General features: G+C 38.4%; 1 protein-coding gene across 1 annotated transcript in view; it reads left to right on the top strand.

Moving 5' to 3' along the window:
• The first annotated feature begins 6,288 nt into the window (after positions 1-6,288).
• The window catches only part of LOC125229804 (major facilitator superfamily domain-containing protein 6), a 42,878-nt gene continuing 35,686 nt past the window's right edge, over positions 6,289-13,480 (top strand). Inside the window, exon 1 of the mRNA XM_048134745.1 lies at positions 6,289-6,513. Coding sequence (XP_047990702.1) covers positions 6,434-6,513 — 80 coding nt within the window. The 5' untranslated portion in view covers positions 6,289-6,433. The remainder of the gene's footprint in view (positions 6,514-13,480) is intronic.

Genomic DNA, 13,480 nt, shown 5'->3' with positions numbered 1-13,480 from the left:
CTGACTGACTGACTGACTGACTGACATATCAACGCACAGCCGAAACCGCTGGTCCTAGAGATTTCAAATTTGGCACGTAGGTTCCTTATACAGTGTAGAGGAGCACTAAGAAAGGATTTTCCAAAATTCACCTCCTAAGGGGGTCAAATGGGGGTTCAAAGTTTGTATGGGGAAACAAGATTAGTTTGACTATTTTATTCGAAACTTCACAGGAAGATTCCTTAAGACATATGACTGAATACGTGTTTCAGGTTTTTTGAAAATTTAACCCCTAAAAGGGTGGAAAGGGGGTGATAAAGTCAAAAAATCAATATGGGTATCGTTTTTATGGTTTATCGGGTCGCTGATCACGATAAATACAACGTTTTTAAAATCTAACGAGGCGGAAGTGAAATACCTTCTCCCCTGTTTTGGTGCAATGGGGTTTAAATATCAAAAAAATATATAAAAGAAGATATTGACTGACTGACTGACATATCAACGCACAGCCGAAACCGCTGGTCCTAGAGATGTCAAATTTGGCACGTAGGTTCTTTATATAGTGTAGATGAGCACTAAGAAAGAATTTTTCAAAATTCGCCTTCTAAGGGGGTCAAATGGGGGTTCAAAGTTTGTATGGGGAAACAATGTTAGTTTCACTGTTTTATTCGAAACTTCACAGGAGGGATCCTAAAAACATATGACTAAAGACGTGTTTCAGGTTTTTTGAAAATTTAACCCCTAAATGGGTGAAAAGGGGGTGAGTCAAAAAAACAATATGGGTATCGTTTTTATGATTAATCGGGTTGCTGATCACGATAAATACAACGCTTTTAAAATCTAACGAGGTGGAAGTGAAATACCTTCTCCCCTGTTATAGTGCCATGGGGTTTAAATATCAAAAAATATATAAAAGAAGAAACTGACTGACTGACTAACTGACATATCAACACACAGCCGAAACCGCTGGTCCTAGAGATTTCAAATTTGGCACATAGGTTCCTTATATATAGTGTAGATGACTTCTAAGAAAGGATTTTTCAAAATTCGCCTCCTAAGGGGGTCAAATGGGGGTTCAAAGTTTGTATGGGGAAACAATGTTAGTTTCACTGTTTTATTCGAAACTTCACAAGAGGATTCCTAAAGACATATGACTAAATACATGTTTTAGGTTTTTTTTGAAAATTTTACTCCTAAAGGGGTGCAAAGGGGGTAAAGTCAAAAACACAATATGGGTATCGTTTTTATGGTTTATCGGGTCGCTGACAGGGGCAAGGACAGGTACAGGGACAGGGACAGGGACAGGGACAGGGACAGGGACAGGGACAGGGTCAGGGTCAGGGACAGGGACAGGGACAGGAACGGGTTAGGGATAGGGATAGGGATAGGGATAGGGATAGGGATAGGGATAGGGATAGGAATAGGGGACGGAGATAGGGATAGGGAGAGTAGGGGGTAGGGACGGGACGGGGACGGGGTCGGGGACAAGGATAGAGATAGGCAGTGTAAAATGCAGGTGGCTCAGTGGGAAGGGATTAGTATTTAAGTAGGCATCGGCGAGTATCCTGCATCCGTAATAACTATTACATTCAAAGTGCTGTAAGAAGAACGTTGTTTGCTTGCCTTTTATGTGTTTACGTTTGCAATAAGTATAAGCAAAATGGAAAAAATTGTAAGCGATAATGCAAGGAAGTATTTTTTACCCTAGCGACCATAGCGTCGAGATACTGGCTATGTGGGTTGTATGAAGTTTCCCCAGTATAAATATTTATATAGGTAAAATACATACATCTTCGTACCTACTACCTACGCTGTGGTCGATGTGTAACAATTCTACAATCATTGCAAGAATTTCTTTTAAAACAATAGTAATATGTGTAAGGTACAGTCAGCCAAAAAGCGGTGTAAGGTTCTTGGCTGACCGTACAGCAAATAGATCAGTTACAATGGCCCTCCAGTCGACAATTGCCCCGCTTTACCTTAATCGAAATAATCGCGGACAGATGTACCTACAAAAAAACCTACGGATCCAAATGAAAATCTTATTTTTTGTAAACGTTTCAATAAGAATACTTTTATTACGCGGGCGAAGCCGCGGGTAAAAGCTAGTAATAATAATAAATGTTTTATTAGGGTACCCCTACATGTAAAGAGGGGGCAGATATTTTTTTTCATTTCAACCCCAACGTGTGATATATTGTTAGATAGGTATTTAAAAATGAATTAGGTTTTACTAAGATCGATTTTTGATAATTTTCATATTTTCGGAAATAATCGCTATAACTTTTGAACCATATGTTTAAAAATATGAAAAAAATCACAAAAGTAGAACTTTACAAAGACTTTCTTTGAAAATTTGTTTTGAACTTTATAGGTTAGTTTTTGAGAAAAATACGGAAAACTACGGAACCCTACACTGAGCGTGGCCCGACACGCTTTTGGCCGGTTTTTATTTTATTTTAATACTTTTCTGTGCTATTCATACATAGCCACCCTAGGGGATTCAGTATTGACAGCTTCTTTTTTTTCTTTCTGCATATATTTGTTTCCGCTTTTAAGTTTATTGTAAATAAGACTGCTTGCACTTACATTGAGATTATAATTACATAATGCTATTAAATTAAATCTAATGAAGCGTTGTTTTATTTCCTAAATCTCAAAACCCTTTAAATCGAATATGTATAGTAATGAGCAAAAATTTTACCGCAGGCTTTCCAAACCGACGATGCTTGATCAGCTACTTTTAGAACGAACATGTATGTACATATTTTGATTTTCACCCTTTAAAATGTTTCTAAGACGCAACGTTTTGCAAATTTGGTCACGTCATGCACAGTTAAACTGTGGAATGAATTGTCGCCAGCGGTATTTCCGGACCAATGCGACCATCGAACCTTCAAGAAAAGAGCGTACATCCATCTTAAAGGCCGGCAACGCACCTCCAACACTTCTGGTGCTTCTGGTGTCCATGGGCGGCAGTGATCGCTTACCATCAGGCAGCCTATCTGCTCGTTTGCCTCCTATCCCATAAAAAAAACGTTTAATATTTTTTAAGAAAAAAAAAACCGCCGCCTTTCGGGTTGTGGTGAAAGCTACTTGCGAATGTTGGATTATGTAGAAATGTGTAGGTATTTTTTAAAACTGCTTTTAATGCTTTAATTATTTGATGGCAACACAAATCAATATACGTATAACGCTAAGGTTTGAGGAGTTTCTCAATTCCTCATGAATCCGATTATAAGAAATCGAAGCTTGACAAACTTTGACTTGAAAACTCAATAATTATGCTTAACAAACATAACTAAATAAATGTCACTGTTCTGAACTTAAATGCATGCTTTTCTTACAAAAATACCAAAGTCACTATGAGTGTGCCGTTCAGATTTGAGGAGTTCGGTTCTGACCATCATCAGCAGTTCCACTGCACCAAATGTCACTGTTCCGGACGTAAGTGCATGCTGTTCTTATAAAAATACCAAAGTCACTATAAGCGTGCCGTTCAGATTTGAAGAGTTTGGTTCTGAGTGTTCTGACCATCATCAGCAGTTCCACTGCACCAAATATCACTGTTCTGGACTGGACGTAAGTGCATGATGTTCTTATAAGAATACCAAAGTCACTATAAGTGTTCCGTTCAGATTTGAGAAGTTCCGTTCTGGCCATCATCAGCAGTTCCACTGCACCAAATGTCACTGTTCCGTACCTAAATGCATGCTGTTCCTTTAAAAACACAAAAATCACCATACGTATGCCTTTCAGATTCGAGGAGTTCCCTCGATTACTCCAGGATCCCATCATCAGAACTGGGTTCTGAGAAAAATGGGACCAATCTGTATTCATATACATTCAATATTTTTTTTTAATCGGTCCAGTAACAACGGAGATATCGAGGAACAAACATAAAAAAATGAAAAAAAAATAAATAAACATACAGACGAATTGAGAACCTCGCCTCAAATCTCTCAGATTTGAGGCGACGGTTAAAAAGTGACACATCATGAGCAGTTCCAATGCACCAAATGTCACTGTTCTGGACGTAAGTGCATGCTGTTCTTATAAAAATATGAAAGTCAGTATAACTGTGATAATTTCCGAAAATATTAATATTATCAAAAAACGATCTTAGTAAACCCTTATTCATTTTTAAATACCTATCCAAAAATATATCACACGTTGGGGTTGGAATGAAAAAAAAATCAGCCCCCACTTTACACTTTACACTAATAAAACATTTTTTTCCATTTTTCATTTTTGCACTTTGTTGACGTGATTGATATACATATTGTTACTAAATTTCAGCTTTCTAGTGCTTACGGTTACTGAGATTATCCGCGGACGGACGGACGGACGGACGGACGGACGGACGGATGGACAGACAGACATGGCGAAACTATAAGAGTTCCTAGTTGACTACGGAACCCTAAAAAACAGAAATCACTATTAAACTATTCTCTAATTTCAAGTTCCTAACTAAAATTTTCCTAATAAAAAAAAAAACAAATTGATCCCGCTACAAACTTTCACCCCCTTTTTCCCTCTACTAGGGGTGTAAATTTTCATAATCGATTCTTATCTCTTCGAAATTTTGTTAATGCAATCTATACAAATTTCGACTTTCTAGCTTTCGTAGTTTCGGCTCAGCGGTGTTGGTTGTTGAATCAATCAATTAGGAAACCTGAATTTATATATGTACATGTAGACTAATACTATACTTTTACTACATTCATATACCTTATTTACTACTACCATACCATGAATATGAAATTAAATAAAGAGTCCCCATATAAAATTGAAAATTATGTTATTAGCAATTTAATTCAAAACTATCAAGATTATTCGTCTCTGCGTTGAAACGCGCGTTGAGTTGCCGGTGCTCGCGTACCGAGCGCCAACGCCATCTATCGATGGCCGTTTCGTGAAATTGATGAGCGCTCTAAGGAGTAAGGGGTCTTACGCGCTTCTGATTTGATCTCTGTGAGTGTGTAAAGTAAGGGTGGGGCTAAATTCCTACTAGTCAAGAGGTGCAGTAACTCTCAATAATCTCCAAAGATGCGTGACGTGCATCCTTAGATGTAAGAGGTCATTTATTTCTAGGATGTGAAAAAAAGCTAAAAAGTTTCGCATAACATAACCACTTAGGAATGGCCTAATCTATCTCTTGCTTTACCGACTATGCTTTATGCAATGCAAGGCGGTTCACTAAGCTACCCAAGATTATGGTGAACAGCTCAGAGAATGACTAAACGGTCAGTTGTGACGGGAGTGGATTTTCTTTGCAAGGTTTTTATCATCAATTCCAGTTTGCGCCTAAAAGAACATAATATTATGTTCTACATACATACATATGTATGTATGTATGTAGAACATAATATTTTGCTTCAGGTCTCCGCCCATGTTTAACGCTTTTGCTTGCGCTCTCCACGAGAGAAAACCTATTGGCCCCTGTACACACATGGCCAACGGTTCCACCAGCCCTTTGTGAAACCCCTTGGCCAAGATAAGAGCCGCTGTTTACACATTGGCGAACCAATCACTTGGCATTGGCTCTTCATGAAAGATGGACGTGGAATGAAAAAATCTAGGAAATTCTTGGTCATAGACGTTGTCAGAAAAAATATTGAAAAATAATAACCCCGTAGTAAAATTAAATTATTTGCAATATTAACAATTTTTTGAATATTCTGATAAGAACATTTATCTTTTTTAGGAAATACATTAAACATTTGCAAGGTTATTTTATTTCCTAAAATCTACACTATTATTGGCATAGATAAACTTATTATTTTCGTAAATATACCACTACTGTCCTCTCTGACGGCTGACGACCAACTGAATGAAGCGCCAACGTGTAAACGCAGTTGGCCATTGGCGCCAAGATCCTTTGATGTGTGGACAAAAAACCGACACGAATCGGTTGGCCGGCAAGCGCAAGCGCCAACTGCCAACTTACGGCCAAGTAGCCCTCTACACACATGGCCAAGGGGGTTGGTGGAACTGTTGGCCATGTGTGTACAGCGGCCATAACGCTTTTGCTTGCGCTCTCCACGAGAGAAAACCTATTCTTATATATCGACGAGTGGATTTGTTTCAATCGAATTATTCGTTGGCGAGTCAACTCGAATCAGGCTTGCGTGGATTTTATTGAATTCTTCCTTAGTAAGGTGGCGAAATATGAAAACACAAATGGCTTAACGAACTGAACAGATAAGTAGAATCAGTATTAATATCTGTCATCTGGAGGTCCGGTCTATTCAACTCCACTTGAATAACAAAACACGATCGCACCAGCTCGAATCATCATCCCTATCACGGAATCGCAAAAAAATCGAATCACCAGCCATCAATTCAAATCGAAAAGTAGTTTTCCTGGGCGCATGTGCAATCCGCGCGCCTGCGCGCGGTTATCGACGGCTCCAGGGCTGGTTAGTGTGCCGCCAGCCGCACGACCCGCAGCATGGAAGTGCCGCCGCAAGCCCAGGGCCCCGCGCGGCCGCTCGTCAACCCTGACGAGTATGGCGAGGTGGATACCTCCAGGTACCTTTCACTACTGAACCTTTCATTTTCGAAGATATGTGACGTAGAGTATACTCGTGAAGTCTTAACTGTTTCGATTTTGGAGCTAAGTAAACATGCGCAAAGCGCTTGTAAAAATCTTAATAAGAATTGATAATTTACAAGGACGTTGTTTATTCTGAAATGGAAAACAATGTGTGATATGAACCACTAGATAGTTAGAGACGTAGGCACTTGTCGCTGTAACTAGAATCCGTTTCGTGCGATACAGATATCTCTCGAGTCTCGTTCATGTTAAATAAAAAAGAGATGGATAATTCGAATAAAATCACGTACCTAGCGAGTTGAGTGGCCAGACCTTTAATATTATTATATCTAGAGCTAGACACATAGGTAGGTACTGTACCTTATGTAAACAATTAACTTAGACATAGATTAATGTTCTGTTCTTATTAAAAACTGTTAACCGTATTTAGGAATCCAGTAAAAATTTAGGTACATATTTATTTTATTGCCAGAACTTACAATACTTATATAATGGTTTATGAGATTCAAGCCAGGTCAAATGTACATTTAGCTATATGATTTAACTCATGTTTAGGTATATTAAATGAGAAAGAGCATTAGGCGGGACTTTGGGACAACCGACATTTAATTAGGTAGTCTCCGAGCTACATAGGTAGGTATAGTTGATTCGAATTTAAAATGAAAAATATTTCAATTATAGTCTTATATTCAGTAAAATCAATGAAATATCTAAAGCTAACACGTTTACGCAGAAGGCGTATCAGAAAGCATAAGCATTGGTTTTATTGGTAGGTATTGTTGCCAACACAACAATGCTATTGGTTGATAAGACAAGACTCGTTATAAACAATAACTTTTCAAAAAACATATACTTAGTACTTAATAGTTCATAAAAAAAACTTTCACGCCTAGAGTCTAATAATTATAAGTACACTAGCTTTTTCCCGCGGCTTCGCTCGCATTAGAGGGAGACAAAAAGTAGCATATGTCACTCTCCATCCCTTCAACTATCTCCACTTAAAAAATCACGTCGATTCGTCGCTCCGTTTTGCCGTGAAAGGCAGACAAACAAACAGACACACACACTTTCCCATTTATAATATTTGTATGGATTATGTGCATAAGGTGCTACTTTTTCGCACTAGTGCGCAAAGTCGTGCTGAACATGTAACATGTGCCCTTGTCGAAACTTCAAGGTTCATAATATTGCGAAGAGATAATTTGTAACTTGTATGGATTTAAAACACTCCTTTCGGTTTAATTTATTGCCACTCGTTTCGAATTTCCTTTTTATGAACCTGTACCGTAATATGCAGTCACACACAACAAAAAGTCGCAACAACTTTCAAAAACGAGCAAAATTGAACAGATAAACGCCATTTATTTTTACCATACTGTTAGTAAACGGTGTATGAAGGTAACGCGTAGGCCGTAGCAAGCCCATATTAGTAAAAAGAGAAATTACGCGCTCGAGTATAATAGTACATTACGATACAAGTGCGTAAAAAAGGAAGTTCGAAACGAGTGGCGATAAATTAAAACACGACCGAAGGGAGTGTTTTAAATCGACACGAGTTACGAATTTCCTTTTCGCACGTGTATCGTACGACGTTTTTCAGTACAGATGGCCATTCGAAGTTTCGACCTGGCATATATGAACCACTTGTCGCACTAGTGCGTAAAAAAAACACCATCTGTACTGAAAAATAAAATCAAACGTAGGTGCTAAGCTACGGTACCTCGTGTACCTCTACCTCGTCAACTTCACGGAAGGTGTATGTAATTTATAGGGTGCATTGAACAAGGTCACACATTAAGAGGCCTTATTCCCTAAATACCGCTCATGAATTTAGTACTTTTTCAGTGGGATGTAACGTAAAGCATAATATTTTCTCCCTGTTACTTGTTTTAGCAGGTCTGGGTGCGACGGTGCGTAGCCGAATGGCACAAACGCTCACGAAACGCTCACGAAACGAAACGCTAGTAGATATCTATCCCTATCGCTCTTGCGTATTGGCGCGACAGAGCCGGATTACGTTTCGTTTTCGTTTGGCGTCGGAGAAATGCCATTCGGCTACGGGGCCTGTTCTGATCTAATAACATATGATTTAGATATACCTTAGTGACTTTTTATGGAGAAATGTCAACTCAACAATCACTCGAAACTTACCAAATTTTTGCAAAGAAACTGTTTTTTCCCCTCACTAGCTCAGAAACACGTGTTTTGTCCTTTAATACCAGCGGGTAAAAACGCATTTTATCCACTAGTGGGTAAAGTAATTTGACCTTGAATAAAGTAAAATTAAGTGCTTTAAAATTGATAAAACTAGGAATCTAGTAATAAAGATGATTTACCATCTGTGGAGCTACTGGAAGCAGTGATAAACGCATTTTTTGCGTTGTAGTTTCCTCGCTATAGTGAGAGGAAAAGTTTTGTGTTACACTCGGGTGCAAATGTATTTTACTTCTCGTGTGTTAAAAAACTCGCAAGTTCAGGATTCTATTCTCGAACCACTCGCTTCGCTCGTGGTTCAACTATAGAATCTAAGGTCCGACCGAGAACGCCTTTTTAGTCTCGGCCGAGAACGAGACCGAGACCGAGACTCAAAGTCATTCTCGGCCGAGACCGAGACCGAGACCGAGAATTTAGAAAATTTAATAAAAAACACAATTTCTGCACAAAAAACTGTTTATTTCAAATTTTAGTACTTAAAATCAAAAAGTTCTATGTTGTAGCACAAAAACAACAATTTTTCCGCATTGTAACCAGTTAAATTATGCCGACACTCATCATACAGCTGGCCAGCTCTACTAAAAAGTTGCTCGCTTGCGACACTCGTTGGTGGTGCCGACAAAAACTTTTTCGCCACTGCTGTTCTTGTATCGCGTAAACAGTTTCCATTCACATCAAGTTCATAATTTTCTCTCATAAGTTATTTATTATTTATTAGATGACAACAAAACTAAAAGAATCACGTCAATAAACAAGTCATTACACGCGACTGTTGCAAATGCGGCATTTGCGCCTATCCAAACACTTACATCTAGTATTTGAAATGCAATTGGCTTAAAATGTGATAAAACTACCAATCAAAACGTCACATTGTTCGAGCAATGTAACCAACGGGTGTCATGGAAGCGGGTGGCCGTGCGCGCTAAATTTAAATACGCCAATCACCGCTCAATTCGCTCATTGCCTAGTCTCGGCCGGGGCCGAGAATCTCGGCCCATTTGGGCCGAGAACCGAGACCGAGTTCTCGGCCCTATTTTCGGCCGAGAATGCCGAGACCGAGACCGAGATCTCGGTCGGACCTTAATAGAATCCTTTCACTTGCTCGTTTTTCAATTCCACACTCGGCGTTAAAATACAACTTTGCCCCCTTGTATAACAAATAACTATTCCCACCTACTACACGTAAAAAATCAAGTTTTGACTTTTACTTGCTCAAGTTAAGATCATATATAATCATAACAGTTTCCTAGTTAAAATTACAAATACTTTTTTTCGTAATTTGAGTTGAAGTATTTTTCCGAGGCGTAAAGGCCTCTTAAAGGTAATTTCTGATCCTAGTAAGTAACCGTTTGCATTTCTGTGAATTTTACGTTATCTAAGTAGTAAGTTATTAAAAACTTATGGTAGCTTGGTAGATGGTAGCCCTACTGGGCGTAAGTGTTAAGCTGTCTATTTATACGCGACTGGGATTAGGACGAGGCTTAGTGGTTACGCAGTAAGTGCTTCTCATTTACCTCGGAGAACTGTAAACGCCTGATGAAATACGTATGAAGTTAAAATTTTGATTCAGATTCAGATAACTTTTGTGGTCAATATGAGTACCTAAGTAAATGCTTTAATGCACGCTTTCGGTCAAGTCACGCAATACCACCACCACCACCACCACCACATTGACCACCACATTGACGCCTGTGCGCCTGTGACGCTGTCTCCCACCTTCACACTATAGAAATAGAATAGAAATACGTTTATTATTAAAGAAAAACATGACAGAAATTGTCGCACTAGGCTACGCCTGTATCGCGGGGAATGGATAACAGTTAATATTATAGAACTAAGTTACAAAGTAAACTCTAACCCCCTTATTCATAAACGTACTCTAAAGTTATCAAGCCGATAAAGTTTGTTTGTCCCTTTCCGACGTATTGGCGTGATAGAAAAGGACAAACGAACTTTATCGGCTTAATAACTTTAGAGTACGTTTATGAATAAGGGAACAATTTGTGGTACTTATAGCTGAGTTACAACGAAAGATAAGTAAATCAAACAAAACAAAACTATAAATTCTGTGTACAAACACTAGTCCCATCTAGATTGTTAATGAGCATATTTATAAATGTTTTCTATAGATATTTCCCCGCAAATCTTAAGAAAATCTTTGGCTTCAACCGGGATTGAATCGACCTCTATTATTGTCCTTTTGCGGGATGCGCGGCGGCGCCCTGTCCGGCGCCGTTCAAGAATGGCATTAGTTGGCAATGAAATGGGCTTTCGCATGTTACACCAGTGACGCCATTACTTGCATAACAGCTCAACGCGCTTAGCATATTTGCACTTGCAGTGACATCGGAAAATACTATCTACTCGTACAGTAGGTTACAATACTTCATGAGATGTAAAGTGAAGAGAAATTGAAATCTTGAATTGAACTGATATCGGCAAAAAATCGCTTGCTCAAATTGGTTAGTCATACTTACATCTCAGCCACGACATTGGTCTAAGCGCGACAGCGGTGAGCGGCGGCCATATATTGGAGCGAGACACAGCGATGGGACTTTTCATTCGCACGTATGGCTGCCGCTCACCGCTGTCGCGCTTAGACCAATGTCGTGGCTGGTCCGTTAGCCATCTGGATAGGTGGGCTAATTTAGCCACAAGTCAATATTGGTATTAGGTAGGTACCTATTGTTAGTGGCATAGACGCAATTACTTCGTCAACATCAACTCGAGTCGAAACACAAAAAAGTCGAGTCTTGGTAAACAGGCTAGAGGCTCGTGCCAAACTGCCCGCATGCCCAGTAGTGTATTTAAATAGGTTAAAATCAAAAGTACTTGTCTTGTATAACGGGAGACAATATATCGTTAGAAAGCTACGCAATTACTTTTGATTACACTAATAAAAAACCGGTCAAGTGCGAGTCGGACTCGCTCACCGAGGGTTCCGTACAAACTTTCAATAGTTGAATCATCAAAATGTTATTCATAGAACTCTACAGATTTGACTAAATCCCTCAAGACTCAATTTCCCACATAACAAGTAATATTTTAATATACAATTTTATTGTTAGACAACGTCCAAATAAAATCAAGACTATTCGACTTCAATAGTTTACGACTTACGACATGTCGCAAGGACGCTCCTGAACCGACCTCATTATATCAGGAAAAACGCGATGTAGGAAATGAGCGTTCAACGTACAGCGACATCTATCGGCAAATTGAGTAAACTAATGCGCGCGAGCTAGTATGGAAGATGATTTTTATGGAATAATTGTTTATTGCGTGAACCGATTTTAACCATTTTGCCTCTATTTGAAAGCAGGTGATTTCATTGTTATTTTGTTAAAAAATACAGGTACAATAAACACCCGCAAGGGTGTTGAAATTGAAAATGTAAATCTGAAAGGGTTTTTATAAATTAAAAAAAAAGTTTTCAAGATACGTGTACGATTTTGATTTTCCTGTAATATTCATTATAATAGCCATGTTTGGTGAAAATTTCATAAATTTATGTTGGTAAACTTCGGAGATAAGGGGGGAAACGGTATTTTTACATTTTCCTTCAAGAAACATTTTTTTATTATAAAAAATAGTTTTGATATGTACAGTTTGAGCTCTTTCTAAAGATACCCCACTTGACCTAGTTTCTTGAAATTTTCAGTTTGGCCATTTTCTATCATTTATATTAATTAATTAAAAAAAATAATTCTTTCAACTTGTAGAGGTTTACAATGTTTATAACTATTCCAAATTTCATATCGATAGCATAAGTAGTTCTCGAGATATTTAACAATGTGACAGACGGACAGACAGACGGACAGAGTCGCACCATAAGGGTTCCTGTTGTATCATTTTGGTACGGAACCCTAAAAAGTACTTTGGCGAGTCCCGATTCCGACTACTCTTCTCATTTCTTTCTTTAATATGGTGAACAGCTAAACATTGTAGACGAAGTGCTTACTGCTTAGAGCTATGTAAATCCCGAAGGGCAGTTTTCAGCTCAAGGGTGGCATATAAAGTAGGTGCTTAGCGTCCCGGTTTTTTTTATTAGGGATCATTCCGGGGCAACATTATTTACGTGACTTTAATTGATTTTATTAATTTATCCTCTCTTGATGATAAAGCTAGTATTAAAGATGCCTACCTACTAACATCAGATCCAAGGATAATTTAGATAGGATTTAATCAATCAATCAATCAATTATTTATTCGTGATTACTCACGTGATTAACTACGATAAATACGCTCTCAAGTAAGAAAACTACTCTTGAAACAGCAAATAAAAGAAATTAAACATATAAGTTACCACGAAATGGTCCCGACTCAGCATAAATGCTAACCCGAGGGTCAGCGCTGGTCTTCCGTCGGGACCATTTACAATCTCCATACTAAAAATCGTACCTATTAAATTTTATCATAACTACACTGATGATGCCTACAAATTATTTTTTTCTAAATGTGTATTGACGTGATATCAGGATATTAAAATAAAGAAGCATGTCATTTGTTCTTATAAAAATAAAAAACACGCAAAAATATTTCGGGAAAATATGATTTTGACCACTTTCAGGCTGCGAAACAGCGCCATCTAGTTTTAAGCTTTGTCTTAAGGTCCCAGAACATTTACATTTCAGGGGTACCTATCGTGTATCATTTTTTGTATGGGCTTTGTCTGTCCCGTATTATATGGTCCTTGATCAGAACATTAAATTTCAGTACTTATTTTCT

This window comes from Leguminivora glycinivorella, chromosome 9 (genome assembly GCF_023078275.1).
Source record: "Leguminivora glycinivorella isolate SPB_JAAS2020 chromosome 9, LegGlyc_1.1, whole genome shotgun sequence".
Lineage (NCBI taxonomy): Eukaryota > Metazoa > Arthropoda > Insecta > Lepidoptera > Tortricidae > Leguminivora > Leguminivora glycinivorella.
Note: the sequence above shows the minus strand (reverse complement) of the source record. Positions and strands in the feature narration are given on the sequence as shown.